Genomic DNA, 23,709 nt, shown 5'->3' with positions numbered 1-23,709 from the left:
ATGGTGAATGCATTCTACATCTACATCCATACTCCGCAAGCCACCTGACAGTGTGTGGCGGAGGGTACCCTGAGTACCCTCCAGTCTCGTATTGTTTGTGGAGAGAAGGATTGTCAGTATGCCTCTGTGTGGGCTCTAATCTCTCTGATTTTATCCTCATGGTCTCTTCGCGAGATATACATAGGAGGGAGCAATATACTGCTTGACTCTTCGGTGAAGGTATGTTCTCGAAACTTTAACAAAAGCCCGTACCGAGCTACTGAGCGTCTCTCCTGCAGAGTCTTCCACTGGAGTTTATCTATCATCTCCGTAACGCTTTCGCGATTACTAAATGATCCTGTAATGAAGTGCGCTGCTCTCCGTTGGATCTTCTCTATCTCTTCTATCAACCCTATCTGGTACGGATCCCACTCTGCTGAGCAGTACTCAAGCAGTGGGCGAACAAGCGTACTGTAACCTACTTCCTTTGTTTTCGGATTGCATTTCCTTAGGATTCTTCCAATGAATCTCAGTCTGGCATCTGCTTTACCGACGATCAACTTTATATGATCATTCCATTTTAAATCACTCCTAATGCGTACTCCCAGATAATTTATGGAATTAATTGCTTCCAGTTGCTGACCTGCTATTTTGTAGCTAAATGATAAGGGAACTATCTTTCTATGTATTTGCAGCACATTACACTTGTCTACATTGCGATTCAATTGCCATTCCCTGCATCATGCGTCAATTCGCTGCAGATCCTCCTGCATTTCGGTACAATTTTCCATTGTTACAACCTCTCGATACACCACAACATCATCTGCAAAAAGCCTCAGTGAACTTCCAATGTCATCCACAAGGTCATTTATGTATATTGTGAATAGCAATGGTCCTATGAGACTCCCCTACGGCCCACCTGAAATCACTCTTACTAAGGAAGACTTCTCTCCATTGAGAATGACATGCTGCGTTCTGTTATCTAGGAACTCTTCAATCCAATCACAAAATTGGTCTGATAGTCCATATGCTCTTACTTTGTTCATTAAACGACTGTGGGGAACTGTATCGAACGTCTTGCGGAAGTCAAGAAACACGGCATCTACCTGTAAACCCGTGTCTATGGCCCTCTGAGTCTCGTGGACGAATAGTGAGAGCTGTGTTTCACATGACCGTCTTTTTTGAAACCCATGCTGATTCCTACAGAGTAGATTTCTAGTCTCCAGAAAAGTAATTATACTCAAACATAATACATGTTCCAAAAGTCTACAACTGATCGACGTTAGAGATGTAGGTCTATAGTTCTGCACATCTGTTCGACGTCCCTTCTTGAAAACGGGGATGACCTGTGCCCTTTTCCAATCCTTTGGAATGCTACACTCTTCTAGAGACCTACGGTACACCGCTGCAAGAAGGGGGGCAAGTTCCTTCGCGTACTCTGTGTAAAATCGAACTGGTATCCCATCAGGTCCAGCGGCCTTTCATCTTTTGAGCGATTTTAATTGTTTCTCTATCCCTCTGTTGTCTATTTCGATATCTACCATTTTGTCATCTGTGTGACAATCTAGAGAAGGAACTACAGTGCAGTCTTCCACTGTGAAACAGCTTTGGAAAAAGACGTTTATTATTTCGGCCTTTAGTCTGTCATCCTCTGTTTCAGTACCATTTTGATCACAGAGTATCTGGACATTTTGTTTTGATCCACCTAACGCTTTGACATAAGACCAAAATTTCTTAGGATTTTCTGCCAAGTCAGTACACAGAACTTTACTTTCGAATTCATTGAACGCCTCTCGCATAGCCCTCCTCACACTACATTTCGCTTCGCGTAGTTTTTGTTTGTCTGCAAGGCTTTGGCTATGTTTATGTTTGCTGTGAAGTTCCCTTTGCTTCCGCAGCAGTTTCCTAACTCGGTTGTTGTACCAAAGATTCATTCTTGTAGACAAGGCAGACACAAACCCAGCACCCTCCATAATTATTCAAATAGTTACAGACAAAACTTTAATTGTGATGGGAGGTTGGAATTGAATAGTAGGAAAAAGAAGAGAAGAAAAAGTAATCGAACTTGTAATGGGGGAAAGAAATGAAAGAAGCAGCCACCTACCATAATTTTACACTAAGCGTAACATAATCATTGCAAGCTATTGAATCATGACATAAAGTTGATAAATGGAAGGTTTCAGATAGTTTATACAGGATGAACATTAATAAACCTGACAAACTGCAGGGATGGATTCCTGACTTGGAAAGAAGGAAAAAAGGTCCTATGAACACGTGTCCAGAAATGCATTGTTGCCATGGTAGATGGCAATGATGAATGAAAGTTCCTCTGACCACGAGTCATGTATCCATTGTGTGTTTCAGGCTGGGTGATTTACACAGCATAAGCAGCAGAATGGTCATGTTGTGAACAAACTGAGATGGTAGTTTGTGTATGGACAAGCAGATGGATACGGTTGAGAGGCAGCATGGCTATACCAAAACAAGTGTCCTCACAGGCACCAGTCACATCCCACAACATTTCAAGCCATTTTTGGGTGTTTGTGTGATTATGAGTCCTTTCAGATAGACGAAAATGCTGGGAGGTGGCAGACTTTGTGCACACCAGGTTTGGAGGACCAAGTTCTATAGGATATTGAGACATACCCTAGTGGCAGCTCCAAGCAAGTGTCATGCTAACATGGCATAAGCTAAAGTATGATTATGTGTATCCTGTATTACAAATATTACTATCCCTATCACCTGCAATGAGTGCAAGTATTATCAGGAGCAGACCTCCCTCTACAGGAAGGAGAGAGAGTATTGAACATTAAATGGGTAGATAAAATAACACATGAAAAGGTACTGAATTGAATTGGGGGGAAAAAAGAAATTTATGACACAATTTGACTAAAAGAATGGATCATTGAAAGGTCACATTCTGAGACATCGAGGGATCATCAGTTTAGCATTGGAGGGAAGTGTGAGGGTTATAAATTGTAGAGGGGAGCCAAGGCTTCAATACAGCAAGCAGATTCAAATGTATGTAGGTTGCAGTAGTTATGCAAAGATGAAGGGAGTTCTACAGAACAGAAAAGAATAAGAGTTGCATCAAACCAATCTCCAGACTGTGAAACACAATGACAGGAGCTTTCAGTAGCAATTTTAAAACTTGTGGTGTATATATATAATATTTTAATCAACATAGTCTCTATTGTATTATTTTCATGTCATTTGAGATTCATTTAACAAACTTGCAAACACTTTTTAAGCTTAATTGCCAGGTTTATTTTTACAAATTTTAAGCTCACGCTCAGTGATAGAGTTGCTCTTATCAGATCGACAGCAAACCAACACATACGATATACAAGCCGATGTCACAAGCTGAAGATGGAGAGAGTGAGAAAATATATTAGGATATTGAAAGGGTACTACAGCATGTGAAGGGAGATGGAAATCTAATAGCTATGAGGGACTGGAATGCAGTTGTAGGGGAAAGAGTAGAAGAAAAGGTTACAGGAGGATATAGGCTTGGCACAATGAATGAGAGAGAAGAAAGACTAATTGAGTTCTGTAATAAATTTCAGCTAGTGATAGTGAATGCTATGTTCAAGAATCACAAGAGGAAGAAGTATACTTGGAAAAGGCTGGGTGATACAGGAAGATTTCAGTTTCATTACATCATGATCAGACAAGGATTCCAAAATCAGATGCTGGATTGTAAGGTGTACCCAGGAGCAGATAGAGATTGAGATCACAATGTATAGTGATGAAGAGTAGGCTGAAGGTTGAGAGATTAGGCAGAAAGAATCAGTATGCAAAGAAGTGCGATACGGAATAACGAAGGAATGACGAGATATGCTTGAAGTACTCTAAGGCTATACATACAGCGATAATGAATAACTCAGTAGGCAGTACAATTGAAGAGGAATGGGCATATCTAAAAATGGCAATCACAGAAGCTGAAACGAAAAACATAGGTATCTAGAAGGTAACTGCGATGAAACCATGGGTAACAAGAAATACTTCAGTTGATCGATGAAAGGAGGAAGTACAAAAATGTGCAGGGAAATTCAGGAATATGGAAATACAAATTGCTGAGGAATGAAATAGATAAGAGGTGTAGGGAAGCTAAGACAAAATGGCTGCATGAAAAATGTGAAGAAATTGAAAAAGAAATTATTGTTGGAAGGACTGACTCAGCATATAGGAAAGTCAAAATAACATTAGGAGGGAGCAGATAGGTGGGAAGAGTATGTTGAAGGCCTCTATGAGGGGGAAGATCAGTCTGATGTGACAGAAGAAGAAACAGGCATCATTTTAGAAGACATAGGGGATCCAGTATTAGACTCAGGATCTAAGAGAGCTTTGGAGGACATAAGATCAAATAAGGCAGAAGGGTTGGATAACATTCCAACAGAATTTCTAAAATCATTCGAAGAAGTGACAACAAAACGACTATTCATGTTGGTGTGTAGAGTGTATGAGCCTGGCAACATGGCACCTGACTTTCAGAAAAATATCATTCGTGCAATTCCACTTAACAGCTCATGCTTCCAAGTTGCTGACAAGAATAATATACAGAAGAATGGAAAAGAGAATGGAAGATGTGTTTTGGCTTTAGAAAAGGTAAAGGCACCAGGGAGACAATTCTGACGCTGTGGTTGAAAAAACAAAAATCAAGGCACATTTATAGGATTTGTTTGACCTGGAAAAAGTATTCAACAATCTAAAATGGTGCAAGATGTTTGAAACTCTGAGAAAGCTAGGGGTAAGCTATAGGGAGATACATGTAATATACAATATGTACAAGGGCCAAGAGGGAATAATAAGAGTGGACGACCAAGAACAAAGTGCTCAGATTAAAAATGGCGTAAGACAGGGATGTAGTCTTTCACCATTATTGTTCAATATGTATGTCAAAGAAGCAATGATGGAAATAAAAGAACGGTTCAGGAGTGGAAAGGATATCTATGATATGATTTGCTGATGACATTGCTACCCTGAGTGGAAAGTAATGAGAAATATCAGAAATGAGAACTGCAAGAAATTTAACATCAGGACTTTTGGTCACGAAGTAGATGAAATTAAGGAATTTTACTACCTAGGCACCAAAATAACCAATAATGGACAGAGCAAGGAGGACATCAAAAGCAGACTAGCACTGACAAAAAGGGCATTCCTGGCCAAGGGAAGTCTACTAGTATCAAACATAGGCCTTAATTTGAGGAAGAAATTTCTGAGAATGTACGTCTGGAGCACAGCATTGTATGGTAGTGAAACATGGACTACAGGAAATATGGAACAGAAGAGAATCAAAGCAGTTGAGATGTGGTGCTACAGACGGATGCTGAAAATTAGGTCAACTTATAAGGTAAGAAATGAGGAGGTTCTGCACAGAATCGGAGAGAAAAGGAATATATGGAAAACACGGACAAGGCGAAGGGACAGGATGATAGGACATCTGTTAAGACTTGAGGGAATGACTTCCATGGTACTAGAGGGAGCTGTACAGGACATAAACTGTAGAAGAAGACAGAGATTGGAATACATCCCGCAAATAATTGAGGATGAAGGTTGCAAGTGGTGCTCTGAGATGAAGAGGGTGGCACAGAAGAGGAATTTGTGGGCGGCCTACATCAAACCAGTCAGAAGACTGACGACAAAAAAAGAGCAAGTTTGTCATAATTCAATTTATGCTTCATTCTGTTTCAAATTTATTGATCATTTAGAAATAGTAGTCGATAATAAAACTTGAGAGGCTATTAAGTAAAACATATTTTCTACGACGACACTGTATAGCTTCATATTAGAGCTGTATCCACTAATGCTGTTGTGATGTAAATTAACAGTACTTAGCTGGTTATCTGTGTTTGTTGTACAAAAAATGTATTGATTCCATGCTTTAAATAAGTATATTTAATACAAATAATTTATTTTTAAAATGGGGGGTGATACTGTGATATCAATAATAGTGATGCATCATCTAAATGAGACTTGGAATTGCAGACACCACATTCAGACACGTCCAAGAATGAAATGAAAATAATCATAAATTGTTATTCTATCATTCAAGGAGAATGTTATAACTATTAACAATTTGTCATTACATTATTACAATCATTAAATCTACTGATGTCTACAAAAAATTAAAAGAAGTCATCAATCTATAGGTTTGTTAGATACACTACTTTTTAGTAGAAATGGTCCTATTGGAGTGGTGTGACCTTGACTTCCTCTAGCCCACGAACTGTCTTCCACAGCCAGTTACAGGGAGTTGTAGAATTCAGTGTGAAATACTTGAACTTTTTGCATGCATACCAAAATACCATCAGAGGTGCAAGATGTGTTAACTGAGAGTTACAGCATAACCTTTGAGTAAAAACATAATAGAGGCCCACAATTTGGATAGCACTTATTGACATTCCATTCAGAAAAACAATGCTCAGATTTGCAAAAATCACACTATGCTTTTAAAATTTTTGGACTTTTGAGTGAGCACTTCATGAACATGAGGGCAAAAACTCATCATGCCCACAAATTTACTAGTGTCTTATAAATTTCACTGTTGTATTTCTTGTTGTTCTTAACAGCTATTTTTCCATGGCTCCTATTTTCATAGGTACTTTGAAACACTTTCAATATGACTATTCAGACTTCCCAGCAGATATGTTCAATATAGCTTGGGGTCTGCCACCGGATCACAATGTGTGTATCCCACATTTCCTCAAGGCAGCTGCTCAGCATTGTCAAGTGGTGGTTGCTTATTACTCATTGCTGCTGGCTAGTAGCATATAAAGCAGCCCAACAAGTCAACAGTTGCAAAACATTGTATTTGGAAATATGAGACATGGAGTACGACCTCAGCAGAGTCCTGGCTCCAACATCACATTATTGGGCCTGTTATCAAGGAATCTATTGAGATACGCACCAGGGACTAATCGCTTTGATGCTGGGTACAACCATAGCAAAACTTGGGATCACATACTTGGTTTCATTAGGACAAAGAATGAGACTTTCACCATGGGGTGTATGAAGCTGCTGATGCCATCACATCACCACAGGGAGGGGATGGCATAAGAACCGGATGATGGCAACGGAATTGACCACTAAAAGAATGTGCCCTTTTGTCACTGACAGTTAGCAGCACACTTATGGATTGTTTTGTTACAAGACATAATATATTTAAACAGTTTCACAGTTTGTTGTGGTTAACATGTGTGTTTTGTGAGAATGTGAACCAATGAACTCATGAACAAGCTGCAAAAACTTCAGCATGTTCATGAAACTACATTATATGTTGTAGATAATACCCATGAAGTTATTTCTCTCACCACATCCTGTGAAAACACACAGAAAATGAATTTGGAAATGGTTACTGTGGAAGAAGTTTGAGTGAGAATTCTCTTTCAGGTTGTTCAATATTAACAGATTATAGACACCTCATCAATGCCAATATATTCATTCAGTTCTTAGAAGTTTGTTCATCAGGCAAGTCAAATCCTGCAAATATTGCTGGAGACGAATTTCAAAATACAGCCCCTCCTGGAATGCACTTAATTGAAAACAAGGCCTCAAATATTTTACACAAAGATAGAACTCTCACTTGAAAAATTTGATGAGTCTTTTAGTGGATATATTAAGCCTCTGGAAGTGGGTTACATGGTACCTATAAGAACTACTAATAAAAGTAATATTCTTCACAGGCCCTTGAAAACAGGATGATGAGGATTTTCAAGCAAGCATTTAGCATGAGGTAAGTGTAGTTCTATGCAGCATTTTGAGATTTATTCAATTATTGCAGTTTGAATTTTTCAGTGTACCACTTCTCAAGGAATATCTCCACATAACAACGCTATTTATTGTCAAGTTTGTGTCAATATTCACAGGCAGTTTTCTGATAAAAATAATTAAAAAAGAAATTAAGAACACAAAAACATCCTAGATAAAGGATGGCTCAACATAAAAACTTGCACATTTGCAAGCGTTAATAATTATTTATCAAGTGTGGTGCCATAAACAGTCTAAAGAAATACAATAGAAAAATCAACAGTGAGTGTTAAAAAAAGAAATAACTATCAAATGAAAAGAAGGAATGAAATAGGAACCTGGTCTATATGCCAATAATAAAATTAATAAAAAAAAAACATAGTTTTTCGAAAATAATACTCAGATTGGGTTCATATTGTTTTTCATATTGAGAAATTGTTATTTGTACGTACAAGGTGATTATAATTAAACTTTCGCTACTTGAGATGGCCCCAGTGAAAAATAAGTGATTGTAGGATAATGAAACTTTGTGGAAACATTTGTAAGGAGATGCAGAACACAAATAACAAATAAACCATTGAAAGAAACATTTTAATTTCCACATCAGAGGTTACAAATCCGATGATTTTGTTGGTTATGTAGTTTGGAACAATCGGTCAATGATTTGATTTTCTCCACGTGTTACAGCATAACTGATTGATCTCCAAGACAATGTGATTTGGATCTCCATTGTGCATCAAAATCAATGAGTCCAAAGCCCCTCTCTTATGAAGATCACTTGTTGGTGAAGCAGATCACAGTAATGTGCGCTGTTCACGCTGCATGTTCTTGGTCCTTGTGGCTCAAGTTACTCAAAGAAAAATGGACCCAATATGAACTGCACCATGAAGCTATACCACACAGTGACACATTCACTATGCAGGTGAACTTCATGCATGTTTGTTGGTGATGACGATCCCCAAATGCAATAGTTGCAAGTGTTTACTGGCTCAGTGAGCAGAAAGTGTGCTTTGTCACTCCACAAAAGGTTTGAAGGGCACACTTCACCAACTTCAATTCTTACAAGAAATGCAAGAGAAAAGTCTGCTAGAATGTCTGCATCATGTGACAAAAGCTGGTGATTAATGTGAAGTTTGCACAGATACTATTTCACAATTGTTCACAGCACTTTTGAATGGTGGATCAGGGAATATTCTGCTGCCATAACAGCTCGTGCACTGTTTGGATATCACACATTCCATCCAGCATTCTCACCCATGGCAACAGTAACTTCTTCAACAACCTGTGGAGCAATTTACCATCGGCTTCTCCCATGAGCAAACCGAATCATTGGCTGATCATTCTAAACTGCACAACCACCGAGATCACCAGATTTGAAACCTGTCATGTGGAAATAAAAATGTGTTTCTTTCAATGGTTTACCCATTACCCTTCTCCTGCATGTCCTTACAAATGTTTCCACAAAGTTTCATTGCCCTATGACCACTTGTTTCTCATGGGGTCCTATCAAGTAGTGAAAGTTTAATTATAACTACCCATTATTACTAAATTAAAGTCCCCTGTTGAGTTTTTCTCTCTGTGTGGTGAGGCTAATATCACGAATATTGTAGGGATTTTGATACGGTTTTCATTAATAGATACACTAATTGTTGAGGAAAGTTTGTGTATATAATTTATTACTGCTACTTGTGTGAAGCACAGGTTATTAACGCACACACACACACACACACACACACACACACACACACACACACACACACAAAATGAGGACAAAGTCATGGTATCACATACACTAGGTAAAAACAGGTAGTGCAGTGGCAGAGCTGACATTTCCACGCAGGTGATTCATGTGAAAAGGTTTAAAATGTGGTTATGGTCACAGACTTTGAATGCGGAATGGTAGCTGGAACTAGATGCATTGGACATTCCACTTTGGAAATCGTTAGGGAATTCAATATTCGAAGATCCACAGTGTCAAGAGTGTGATGAGATTATCAAATTTCAGGCATTACCTCTCATCATAAGCGATGCAGGGGCCAATGACCATGTTAATGATCGAGAGCAGCAGCCTTTGTATAGAGTTGTCAGTGCTAATAGACAAAAAACACAGTGTGAAATAACTACAAATTCAATGTAGGACGTATGACAAACATATCCGTTAGACAGTCCGGCGAAATTTGGAATTAATGGGCTATAGTAGCAGATGAACGACATAAGTGTTTATGCCAACAGCATATTATTGCCTGCATTGCCTCTCCTGGGTTTGTGACCATAACAGTTTGACCCCAGAAGATTGAAAAACCATGGCCTGGTCAGGTGAGTCAGTTGGTAACAGCTGATGGTAAGGATTGAGTGTGGTGCAGACCCCACGAAGCCATGGACCCAAGTTGTAAACAAGGCATGGTGCAAGCTGGTGGTGGCTCCATAATGGTGAGAGCTGTGTTTATGTGGAATGGACAGGGTTCTCTGGTCCAACTGAATCAATCATTGACTGGAAACAGTTATGTTTGGCTACTTGGAGACCATTTGCAGCCATTCATGGACTTCCTTTTTCCCAGATGACGATGGCATTTTTATGGACAACAATGCACCATGTCACCAGGCCACAACTGTTCACGACTGGTTTGAAGAATGTTCTGGACACTTTGTGTTAATGATTTGGACACCCAGATCACCAGACATGAATCCCATCGAACATTTATGGAATGTAATCGAGACTTCAGTTCATGCACAAAATCCTGCACAAGCAACACTTTCACAATTATGGATGTTTATAAGCAATATGGCTCAGACAAGCTGAGATATTCTAAGGGTAAAATCATGCAGTTATTCTCAAGTTCTTTACTTTAAACTGAGCAATGACTGTAATACCTGAGGTTACTGATATTAATGATATACTGGAGCTAGTAGAAGCAGAACAACTGCTGCTGATGGTGCCACTGCAGCTCGCCTGTCACTGCCCCCAAACTTGCACCAAATCATACATGTATTGTCATAGAATAAAGGCTGCCGAATCACTTAATTTCACCTACAGCATTTACCTACATCACATTCGATGCATTTCTGACTGTATGCTCCCATGGTAACCTAAAATGTACTCGTACATTGGTTATAGACCTTATTATACAGAGCTGTGTGTGCTGCTGCTGCTGTTGGAGGACCACAGCTGTTTCTCTAGAATTTCTTCAGGTGAATATTTGGCAGCATCAATACTGTTGCATGTTGTTTGATTTATTGTAACTTCTATTGAACTAGTTTTAATTGTATAGATCTGTAGTCATAGTTTTATGTTCAATAACTATCTGCATTTTGTGCTCACTGCTGTGGACTGCTGACTGAACAGTGGCAACCAGTAACTGTTCTTTAATATTTCTTACATGATAGCATGAAAATGAACTTCGTAAACACACACACACACACACACACACACACACACACACACACACACACACACACACACACACACACACACACACAGAGAGAGAGAGAGAGAGAGAGAGAGAGAGAGAGAGAGTGTTTAGTGTGATTGTGTGGAAACTACATTTTCCATTCTCCCTACGTTCCATCTACCTATTTCTTTTTATGAAAGAGCTGCATATACACTGAAGTTACAGAAGTCATGAAGTACCTCCCAATATTGTGTTGGACCTCCTTTTGCTCAGCATAGTGCAGAAATACTGAGGTTTTTGCTCTTTGTAATGTGCAGCATTTACGTATGTATTTTTTGTAAAGTTACACAAACAAACAATGTGAGTGATAGTTTGTGCACGTGTGTGTGTGTGTGTGTGTGTGTGTGTGTGTGTGTGTGTGTGTGTGTGTGTGTTTCTACATAACTGATGAGGCACAGTACTTAATAACCTCAAAAAGATGACTACAGTGCAAGAGATGCAGAATAACACATATTCAAACACCATACAAAATACTTATTTACATATTTGCACTTGACAACGAGAAAAAAATTCTCAAAATGTGTCGTGCTAAGCATGAAAAAATACGTAACTAGTGCAGTATTTCATTACTTAAATAATGAATGAGAGCTGCTGGCTTTCCAAAAACATCGATTATGAAGTTTGAAATTAAAAATTCTCGAAACGCGTCATCAAGCATGAAAAAAATACGTAACTAGTGCAGTATTTCATTATTTAAATAATGAATGACAGCTGCAGGCTTTCCAAAAACATCGATTATGGCATTTGAAATTAAGTCAAACGTTTCCACTTCCCAGACAGTTATCAATTCCAGTTACATCCACGGTTTTTATTAGATAATAAACCTTTATTAGACGATAAAGTCCCTGACAAGTCTTTTGATGCCTGTTATCTACATATATCATACATAAAGTGCCATGGGGGTATCCTATACGTAACTTTTACAGCTTAAAACGTTATTTCCCACATTTTAGATTTTCCATTTTCCCGTGTTTTACCGCATTTTTTTGAAGTCCCTTGAAAAGTGTAAAGGCAGGGTTTCACTGTAACAGAGATATGTAATACAAATGTTGCTGGTATTAAAAATATATACAACAAATAAAAGAGATAAATAGATTATAAGCTTTACTTTCATTCAAAAAATGTAATACTGATAAATTACAAATAAATTAACTTGCATTTTTGTCTTAGGAGACAGACAGAGAGAGAGAGAGAGAGAGAGAGAGAGAGAGAGAGAGACTAAAATATTAAAATATATGCCTTCAGATTCTCTGTAGTTACAAATAGTAAGTGTAAAAATAACAATTATAACACAAAAGATCACATCATATGGATTCAAATACTAGCACAAAAGTAAGTACATATATCACACTTATCTTTCTAAGTATCCACAACAATCACATGAAATGAACAGGTCACTGTATTAAGTTGTTAAGTTATATCTATGTAATAGCCTACACAATCAACTTTTTACAACAATGTATCAACTTCCAATTGTCACAAAATAAAACATACTTTATCTAAGCAAAGACATTTGCTTTTAAACTGCAGTCTTATAGATTAGACAGTAAGTAACACATTTAGTAACTTGGAAGCTGAGCATTACAGATAATTATCACTTTTTTTCATCCATTACAGTATTACCACATAATGTGAACCATAAAAAATGATGGGATTGATATCAATTCAGCGAGCTTGCAGCACAGTTGATAATTTTAGCAATCTTACAATGGTAGATTAAATAAATACAATCACATATAAATAGTACACCAGTGAAATATCACAGAACTTCGAACTCTTCACTTTCAAAATCATCTTCACTGTCATGTACAGAATCTGTGAGTCTAATGCTGTCATCTGGGATGCAAAATTTTGGAGCTGACATGACATCTCTACTTCTTCCACTGCAGAATATAAACATGGGGTATTCAGCCTTTTCATGAGGAGGAATTAAGCACTGTTAACAAAAAAAAAAAAAGAAAGTAATAGACTTTTGAAGCTGAACATACATTGAAACATTTCATTTTCAGATATTCATCAGGCTTATATTGAACAACAGAAAAAAATGGCCAATCACTAACAGTAAGGTAAAAACAAATTTCAGAAATGCAAATTCCTCAAACATGAGCTAGTAAACGGGTATGACAGCTGAACCCAAAGGGAGATACACAATGGAAACTTTGTTTCGCTTTATGTTTACATATTTATCCACTCATCATTCGTGTCTGACAATAACTTGAATTTTGATTTCAATAGATAACTTTTTTCTTTTTCCAACAAAGTAGCTAACTCCTTTCTCTGCAATATTATTTGTTCTGGAATTTAACTATCTATTACAAGACTATCACTGAATTTTCACCTTAGCTGCATCTCTTACAAACCACTTCTCCAACACACACTACATGTTTCTATACACTTTACTTCTATCAGACATGAATGCTGTCAATATTCCATATCAGTCATTGCATGGGAAAAATTGATTCCACATGCATTCACAAGAGTGCGAGATACAAGAACTTGCCACTTTATCCTAACATAAGCTTCCACCACGGCAGTCAGTTTGAGTATCTCATGTGAGTGGAAACAAGGTGGAGAGCCCAAGCTGACCCACAGTCTGACCTGTATCAATTGTTGAGTGCTCAGTACGTCATTCAAGTATTTGGTGCAGGTGATGTAAATTAAATTTACATAAAAATGTAGCTTTAAATTGGCTGCACAAGGTATTGATAAAGGTTACATTCTGTTTTATCTGGTATTTGAAGAGATGTTATAGAACTGTGAAACCATGGGCAATGTGTGTGCAGTGATGAATCATAGTTTCTCATGCGGTATTTTAATACAAATACATGGGTTTGTAGGTGGTCTTAATATCATCTATTGCTCATTTGGTACCTACAATTAAATACATAAGTTGTAGAGTTAGATTGTGTTCTTGTTGGTTGTGGAGAGGGCTTTAGGGGCTTCTTTTGCCTCTGTAACAGTGCTATAGCAGAGTGTTACAAGAATACTCACACCAGCGAACCAAGTGGTACACATCTCACTATGAAAGATAACTCACTGAGACAGCATGATTAACTAACTAATTTCAGGGTAAACTGTCAATTGCAGAATGAACTGTGCTCGATGCTGATTTAAGCTTAGGAGTATTGAACCACTACCTTACCATCAGACCAAAAGCCTCACACATGGCATGTTCCTCACTGACGTTCATTAAAACTCTATCAAATATTACTGAGTGAAATGGTGTAGTGAGGAAGTTAGCTACAGAACCATGATTGTACTCAGACATGCGCCTCTTTGCCTGAAGCAAATTGACAGTCATAAATGTTTTCAGGGTACCAAAAATATCGAAATTGCTTGGGAAGATATCAGGACAACAATTTGTTGTGAAAATTCAGGTCTTTGTTTTCAACTAATTTATTTTCTTGTTAGACCTGCCAAATTGTCACAAAGACAGTTACTGCTAACATTCAACTGTGCTGAGATTGAATTTCATCTTTAAATTGTGTAAACTGATAAAAGCAATAAAATAACTAACTAAAGTTTTGTATAATAAAGAACAAAACTGCAACAATTTCTTTGGCTAAAAAAATTATAAAAGAGTCAAATGAAACTGAGACAGATGGAAAAAAGTAAGTAAACTGTTTATTATTTCAAAAGTTATTACCACAACTGTTAATACAATTATCCCACTGAGAGAATCGACAGTACCTTAATGGAATTTTTTTTTGTGTTTCCTACAAAACCATGATTGTAGCCAAATGGGCACATCTTTGCCTGAAGCAAATCAAAGGGCAGATGTCGCCAAAGTTGTTTTGATTATTGCTGCAAAAGTTTCATTGAGAAGCCCTTGCACATCTTTCATACAGTTCCGATCTCTTCCAACATGATTTTCATATTTTTGGAGTCCTGAAGTCATTCATGACTGTCAATTTGCTTTGGACAAAGAGGTGCACACCTGGGTAAAATCAAGGTTCCTTAGGTAACTGCAAACATTTTTCCATGAAGGCACTGACTATCTTGTCAAATAGTTAAATAAATTTATCAACAGTTACAGCAATTACTTCTGAAATAATGAAAAGTTTACTTAATTTTTCCATCTGTCTTGTTTCCATTTGACTGCCCATTATGCTACTTAGAAAATAATATGTAAACTATATTGGCCTCACCGTTTGCACATTCTGAACAAACTTTTCAAGGTCATCTTTAGTTTGGCAGTAAAATCCTATGCAACACGATGGATCCATTTTGGAGAGATTCAGTTTCCTCGGTGACCTACAGTGAAAACTAGAGAGAGGAAACTCAGCTTTCCATACATCAACCATTTCTTGACAATAGTGTGGATCTAGATGAATCAATTTGTCATCTAGAAAGATCAAAATACAACATTACTATTACTGTTATTATAATAAGAGAAAGTATCTCTAGTTTTAATAAAAGTTGCAGATCATTAAAACTCAGAAAAACTTTACTACTTTTTCCAATTCAGAGAGTAACATAATGGAAAGTAAGTTGTATAGGCCAAGGAATATGATAATACAAGTAATTTCAAGAAGACTGTTCTGACTGATAAAGAAACTGCAGGGAGCAGTGTGAACAAGTTTTATAACAGGTGTCAGCTTCTAACGAGTCTAATAAAATATGTTAAAAAGAGGGTGAAAACATTTTACACTGCAGCAGCAGTAGACACAACAAAAAGGTCACAAAACAGTATATTACGTCAGTTGAGCATGAGTGTCTCTCAATGTTGTTGAAGCAGTAGCATGAAGCAATTTAATGGAACTACAGAATTTGGTTAAGATCAATTAAAAATGAAAGGTTTACCGTTAACTATGATCCACAAGTGTACGAAATGTCAGTAATTTATTGCATACATTTAAAAATAATATACAACATGAAACATTCGTAAATCTAGGTTTTCACTCCTACTTATATGGAAGGAAATGGATTTTCTATATCAAATTAGCTGACAGTTTTCCCATCATAGGATTAGTCATTTTTGGGAGATATGTTACATTGGGAGGAAAGGTAGTATATTAATTAAAATAATATTGTGTTACAAGAGGGAACAGAAGTAATACCATACTGCCTTGCTGTAGTCTTAGACCAATAGAAATTGAATTTGTCATTTGCAAATCCACACCAATAATTACATATCTTACTTGCATGCAGAATCTTGCTACTTTATATTTGAGAGAAATAGGCTGCTTCTGTACCAAGTGACAACTTTAAATACTTTTTTGGGGCAACATACACGAAATGGAAAAAAAGAGAAAAGAAAAACAGGTACTCTTTGGCTTCATAACTCACTGTCAAATCATAATGGGTAACAGCAGTGGAAACTGAAGTAGGAAAAATACTCACTACAATGAAATATGAGGAAAACCAAAAGTGCACACCCCTGAACGAAGGGGTGATTTGGAGCCATCTGGAGGGTTCTTGCCACAGGCTCCACAGCCCTAGCTGCTGATTTCTAGGCTTGCATTACAGCTGGAGAATTGTAGGGCTCCCTTTCATAGTTCAGGCGTGCAATACACAGAAGAAGCAGCTACTCAGGTAGCAAAGTACTTGTGGAGAGCACACAGGTTTTTTAGGATAGGTGATAATAGCTTGAGGTCCTCCAATGAATGCTCATCAGTCAACACACGAGTTACATCAGATCGCATATGACTTCGAATGCCAAGTTTTAATAGAAAACTTGTCTAAATATTCGTAATGAAGTCCTCGAATTTATCACCATCCAGGAAAGTAGTTGCACCCAAATTATATTCAGAACAGCGAGCTGGATGAAACACGGAGTAGAAAAGCTCTGAAATATTTAATGAGGCTTGGTGTGTATATCGGAAAGACAGGTTAGACACTGTATGAGGGAGAGTATTCATGCAACTGACAAAATTATTGTGTATCGAGGTTGAAACAACCTGACTGTGAAGTTATCTGCTTACGACTAACCAGCCCAGGAAAACTCAAGTTAATCATCTCGTGTTTTTAGAGACCACATGATTATATAGTAACAGTTGCAGGATTATCTACAGAAAGTCTGCACTCGTTACTGTGTAAATACTTCTGTCATGCAATATTTGTTGCGGATGACTTCAACCACCTATCTTGTATTGACTAGGACATCTACAGATTCAATGAAGGTGGTAAGGACAGATATTCTTGTGAAGTAGTTCTGAACACATTTTCCAAGAACTGTCTGGAGTAGTTACTTTGAAAACCCACACAAAACAGAAATATTTTACACCTTGCAGCTACAAAAAGGCCTAACCTTACTGACAGTTTCAGTATAGAGACAAGGATTGGTGATCATGCTATAGCAATGAAGGTTACTTAAGTAAATACAGACATCAATAAGGATATGGAGTTTTTATGCTGGAACGAGTAGATAAGCAGTTGCTGGCATCCAACTTAGGTAATGAATGGAGATAATTTACTTTCAACATGATGGACAAAAAAGAACTGGAAACAGAGCTCAAACTAACTGTAAATCATAATTTAGATGAATATATGCTGAGTCTGTGTATTACGGGTAGTTTAATAACAAAATTCAGAAAATGTTTAGGAAACAGAGTGTGCTGTACTCTTGGTTCAAAAAATAACACAGAAATGGCGACAGGCAAAAGTTACTAGGAATTCATGCACCTAAAAAGAGAATGATGCATGAAATATACAACTTATGCCATCATTTGTTAGGAAAGAGCTTGCTGAGAACACAAGAAAATTATGTTGCTAGATAAAATCACTATGTGGGTTGAAGGTTTCTGTTCTGTCAAATAGTCTGATGTGACAATAAGAGACAGAAAAAGGAGAGCTGAAGTTCTAAATTTTTAATTTTAAAACTCATTCATGTGGGGGGATAAAACAGACATACCATCGATTAACCATTGCGCAGATACCCTTATGGAATTAACCACACACACGCGTTACAAGATTTGCTTTTCACAGCCACACAAGGGTTACATTTCACTCCCTGGCACTGAGAAGCAACTGGGATAGCTGAATACATAATTCATCAGGTCCAAATGGAACCCCATTTTATTTTACACAGACCACTCTTCAAAAATGGCAGAGAACTTAGCTTGCATTTACTGTGAATATTTTGTCCAGTAGGTTACTCCTATATGTAAGAAAGGTAAAAGAATAGACCTGCAAAATTACAGACCAATATCTTTAACATTGGTTTGCTGCAGAATTCTTTAGCACATTCGAAGTTTCAATTTATTAAATTTCCTCAAGACAGAAGATGTTTTGTCCAAAAATCTGCACAGCTTTAGAATCCATCATTTCTACGAAACCAACCTTGCCTTTTTCTCACACGATATCCTGCAAACCACATTCCTACATTTCCAGAAAGCATCTGACACTGTACACCACTGCAGACTGATAACGAAGGTCTGAATGTAAGTAATGAGTACTCAGATATGTGAGTGGCTCAAAGAGTTCTCAAGTAAAAGAAACCACGGCACTGTCCTTGATGACGGATGTTTATCAAAACAAATAGTTTTCTATTGAGGGCAAACACAGCTGAAGTAACCCATTTTTCTGAAATAAACTGCTTTCAGCTGTATATGAACTTTTACAGGAACATCACCGATTTCAAATCACATCGTCAGATGTCTGATCCAAGTAGCGTGACGGATTGTCAAACCTCTGGGCCCGGGTTCGATTCCTGGCTGGGTTGGGGAATTTTCTCCACCCAGGGACTGGGTGTTGTGCTGTCATCATCATCATCATCATCATCATCATCATCATCACCTCCTATCATCCCTCATCGACTGCAGGTCGTCAAAGTGGCATCACATTGAAAGACCGGCACCGGGTGAACGACCTGCCCGATGGGGGGCCCTAGCCATACGATTGATTAAATAAATAAATAAATCATATCTCCATGTGAAAATACAACAGTAAAACATTTAAGGCCTGATATGGGAAAGAAGGGGACTCAACCTTCTCAAAATAAAACACTGTTACCCGCAACAAGCAGGGCGTCTTACTTCAAACTGGGCTTAAATGTTATACTGATGTACGTACATCTGAAGATGTGATTTGAAATCATGAAACTGGTCATGTTCCTATAAAATTTGATATACAGCTGAAAGTGGTTTATATCAGAAACACGTTTATCAGAAATTGTATCGTCAGGAGTACCCTAGCGAAGTGTGATAAGACCAATCTAATTCTCTATATACATAAGTGATCTGATGGATAGCAAGGGCAGCAGTCTGCAAATGTTTGCTGATGATGTTCTAGGGTACAGGAAGGCATCAGGATGACTCAGAATATCTATTTGGTGTGACGAATGGTAGCTTGCTCTAAACGCAGAAAAATTTAAGTTAATGCAGATGAATATGCGAAAAGGATTCTGTAAAGTCTGAACAGTGTTAGTGGTGTGCTGCTTGACACAATCGTGTTGATTAAATATCTAGGCTTAATGATGTGAAGTGACAGGAAATGAAATGAGCATTTATGATCATTAGTAGGGAACGTGAATGGTTGATTTTGGTTTTTTGGGAGAATTACAGGGAAGTGTAGGTTATCTACGAATGCTGCCTCATTTGGCTGGATTAAAGTAAAACATTAAAGACATTTAAAGGAGTGCTGCTAGATTAGTTACTGATAGGTTTGATCATGATACAAGTATTACAGAAATGTTTTGTGAACTCATCCCTGGAGGGAAGACAATGTTCTTTTCATGAAACACTATTGAGAAAATTTTGAGAACCTGCAGTTGTGGCAACTGCAGAAAAATTCTACCGCTGCAAATGTACATTTTACATAAGGGCTGCAAGGCGAGATAAGAGAAATTAGGATTAATGTGGAAGCATATAGACAGTCTTTTTCCAGTTGCTTTATTTGGGAGTGGAACAGGAAAGTGAGTGACTAGCAGTGGACCAAGCTACCCTCCGCCATGGATTGTGTGGTGGCTTGGGGAGAATGTATATTGACATAAATACAGAACAGCCACCATGAAACTGTGGCCAAGAGCAAAGTTGACCACCTAAATGCATATCACAGGATATTCAATTTCAATGCCAAGTCCCATGCTATCTGGACTCAACTCAAAATGGATTTAATTACAATAAAAAGTATCTCCCTGGAATTCAGCTCAATTAATTTAGAGAAACCTTAATCTTCACCAAGATTTGAACCTCATTCCTCCAGTATGTGAGTCCAGTATAAGATTCAGTCTCTCATGTTGCGAACAAATGTCTCCAATAACGAACAGTTAATGGGTGGACCAGTCAGCTCCAATCCCAACCTGAAACCCACAGATCAGGTTTGGGATACTCTATCTAGATTCATGTCATTGCTCATGTTTCTGCTTAATAGCTCCTTCTGCTCCAGAGATTAATTTCTGAACAGATAGAAATTTTGACTTCTATGACTGGGGAAAACATCTTTCTTACAAATCTGTACAGCAACTGGTTACTGAACCACTGATCAAAATCCATTTCCCTGCAACACAGAATGTTCCACTGACACACTGCTCACTGAAGCATGCACAACCCTTATGTTTACAGAGGACTGGTGGCTCTGACTAGTCCCCAGCTTCAGAAACCCTGGTCTGCCAAACCTGTACCCAGTCAACTGCCACTAAACTGTGAACTTGGAACTGCTTTGAAGTCACTGTCTATGACAAAAACAGTTTGCTGCCAAACAGCAGCTTCAGATGTGACAGACTCTTTGCTGCCTAACATGGCTCCATAAGACAAAAGCTGGTTCACAGTAACAGAATATTCAGGTGATGGGGCACACTTACAAACTTTCAAGAGATGATAGAAACCAATGTGCCCAACCTCACAGAGAGGAGTAGAAACCACCTTCTCGGGTAATACATAAAATCATATCAGCCTCTTTGGTGTTGTCCACTAGCACCAGAGGCAGTGTGTCAGCAAGTTTAGGGTTTCACTGTAAGGTGCCAATTTGTGGCAGTGCAGAAAGATTATTTTATTTATGCAGAAGGATGTGGGTCACCATCAGACAGGCACCAAACTGACAGTGAACTGGATTCTTACTAAGTGTGGCCAATGTGAAGCCAACAAAACAGTAGATTCTCTATGAGAAACACAAAGGGAAGACTGTCACATGGTCATGGTCCCCTTTATTGCTTACTGTTTGTTCAGAGAAACCAGGGCACACCACACTGTGTTCCAAGCCTTCAACAACTGGCGGTTTAGTGTCGACCAAATGTCCAATTCTGGTACCCTCATCTAAAGTTGGCATCCTGGTAACCAAATTGTCCAATCAGTCAGCACGTTTGTTCCCTGGGATCCCAATGTATCTTGGGGTCCAGACAAAAGTGACTGACTGTCCAGCTTGTTGGAGGTCAGAAAGGAGATACTGAATATTCATGACGAATAGACACTGGTTGTTAGCCTGAAGACTACTCAAGAACTCACTGCTGATTAATAAATGGCTCACCGGAGCAAGAACAAACATGACAGAGCTCAAGGGATGGTCTCCAATTCTGCACTGAATACACTGCATTCATCTGACAGGGAGCATAGTTCACTGAACTGTATGTAGACAAAACCAGTTCATCCGTCAACAGTAGATCCATTAAGCTTATGCCACTTCTGAACCTGATAATGCCTCAAGGACAGCCAGCAACAGGCAGCAAAAGACCATGGGGTCAACAGTCTTTCAGTGCAAAGGATAGGTTGAGACAGATCTGAGAATTAGGTACATACCATGGGGTGTACACAATTGCTCCCTGACAAGAGGCAACAGTAGAGGACATTGGAGTTCAGAGCAGAGACGCAGTATGCAAACTGTGATCTTGATTCCAGTCCTGGGTCTGTTTGTTGGATGTCAATCTACCTACCAGGAAAAAAGGAGATGGCAGTTTGGTGCTCAGAGGAGCAATGAATGTTTACCACATAGTTGAGCAGCATGGCCTGCACCTCAATTGTTATGGAAAGGGAGGCTGGTAAAGCTTATAGATGACAGTGTAGTGGGTGGTGGTGGTGGTGGTGGTGGGATCACTCATGGAATAATTCTGTAGTAGTTGGTGTTAGAGCTACACCTTTTTTAAAATGAAGTCAGCTGATAGGTATACCTGCTTAAAGGAAGTCCCTCTAATTAAAGAAACATCTTTAGAGGACGTTAGGTTTCCAAGTAGAGAAGAAGAGAAGGAATTAGCATATTTCATCAAGCTATAAGAGGTATTAGAGATAAAGTTAGTGAACTGCTTATAGATGTTGACTTTATTGGTATATCGGAGCACCACTTAAATAATTTGACAATTCAGAGGCTTCCTTTACCAGGATACAGATTAGCTGGCTATTTTACAAGGAGTTCCTTGCAGAGTGAGGGAGTGGCTACGTACATAATGCACAGGTATTTGAATTTTGTGCAGGGGCAGTTGAATTTAGTGAAACTAAACTTCTAATTATTGTTGTTTGTAGATCCCCTAACTCTGACTTCAGAGCATTTCTGCTCAAGCTAGAGAGTGTTCTTGGTTCACTTTACAGGAAGTACCAAAAATTAGTGTATGTGGCGACTCCCAACATTAATTTGTACATGAATGTGCAAGGAAAAGGATATTGGTAGATCTCCTAAACTCATACTATCTGATGCAGACTGTGCTTTTTCAAACTAAGATGCAGCGGAACAGTAGCACAGCCATAGAGAATATTTTTATCCATTCTTCATTATTAGATGGGCATGATGTTACTGAAAGGGTGAATGGCCTTTCAGACCATGATGCATAAATTTTAACACTAAAAGGCTTTTGTACTCAAACAAATGTCACAAATAATTACAAACTACATAGGAAAGATAACCCAACAGCAATAGAGAGTTTTTTAAACCTTGCTAAGGAACAAGAGTGGCAGGTTGTTTATAGTGCCGATAACATAAGATGATAAATATAATGCTTTCCTTAACACATTTCTCATGCTCTTTGATAGTTGCTTTCCATTAGAATGTTCTAAACAGGGTACTAACAGTAGTAGGCAGCTCGGATGGCTGACAAGTGCGATAGGGATATCATGTAGAACAAAGTGGGAATTATATCAAAGTGTTAGAAGTAGTCACAATCAAGCTACAGTAGCCCAGTAAAAACAGTATTGTAAGGTGCTTAAAATGTTATTTGGAAGGCAAAGAATATGTGGTATGTAAATAAAAAAGCTAATTCACAGAATAAAATTAAAACCATGAGGTCAGTTGTGAATGAAGTGTCTGGTCAGCATCACAAGGTCAACGATATAAAGTCAGTGTGTAGTAAAAATATTCTGTTACTGGTAAGTCAGATATATGTACAGTATTTAACAATCATTTTCCAAGCATTGCTGGTGAATTAAATAAAAACTTAGTTTCTACAGGGATTCATATAACTCTGTTGGCAAATGCCTTTCAGAGACTGATGTCTGACATACTCCTCCGTGATACTGACAAGGGGGAGATTGAGTCAATAATTAAATCACTGAAGACTAAGGACTCTCATGGATATTATGGAGTGCCTAGCAGAATATTAATGTACTGTGCTGCACATGTTAGCCCTGTACTTACCCATATTTGTAATTTTTCCTTTAAGACTGGTCAGTTC

General features: G+C 38.1%; 1 protein-coding gene across 2 annotated transcripts in view; it reads right to left on the bottom strand.

Annotated features, from left to right (window-relative positions):
• Positions 1–12,258: 12,258 nt before the first annotated feature.
• LOC126183772 (cysteine protease ATG4C) overlaps positions 12,259–23,709 on the bottom strand; it is an 81,469-nt gene continuing 70,018 nt past the window's right edge. For both annotated transcript variants that reach the window (XM_049926006.1, XM_049926007.1), the window contains 2 exons: positions 15,326–15,522; positions 12,259–13,113 (listed from right to left, as the gene is read on the bottom strand). In XM_049926006.1, the coding sequence (XP_049781963.1) occupies positions 12,937–13,113; positions 15,326–15,522 (374 nt within the window). In that variant the 3' untranslated portion in view covers positions 12,259–12,936. The remainder of the gene's footprint in view (positions 13,114–15,325; positions 15,523–23,709) is intronic.

Source organism: Schistocerca cancellata, chromosome 4 (genome assembly GCF_023864275.1).
Source record: "Schistocerca cancellata isolate TAMUIC-IGC-003103 chromosome 4, iqSchCanc2.1, whole genome shotgun sequence".
NCBI classification, from domain to species: Eukaryota; Metazoa; Arthropoda; class Insecta; order Orthoptera; family Acrididae; genus Schistocerca; species Schistocerca cancellata.
This window is presented reverse-complemented; position numbering and strand designations above follow the sequence as displayed.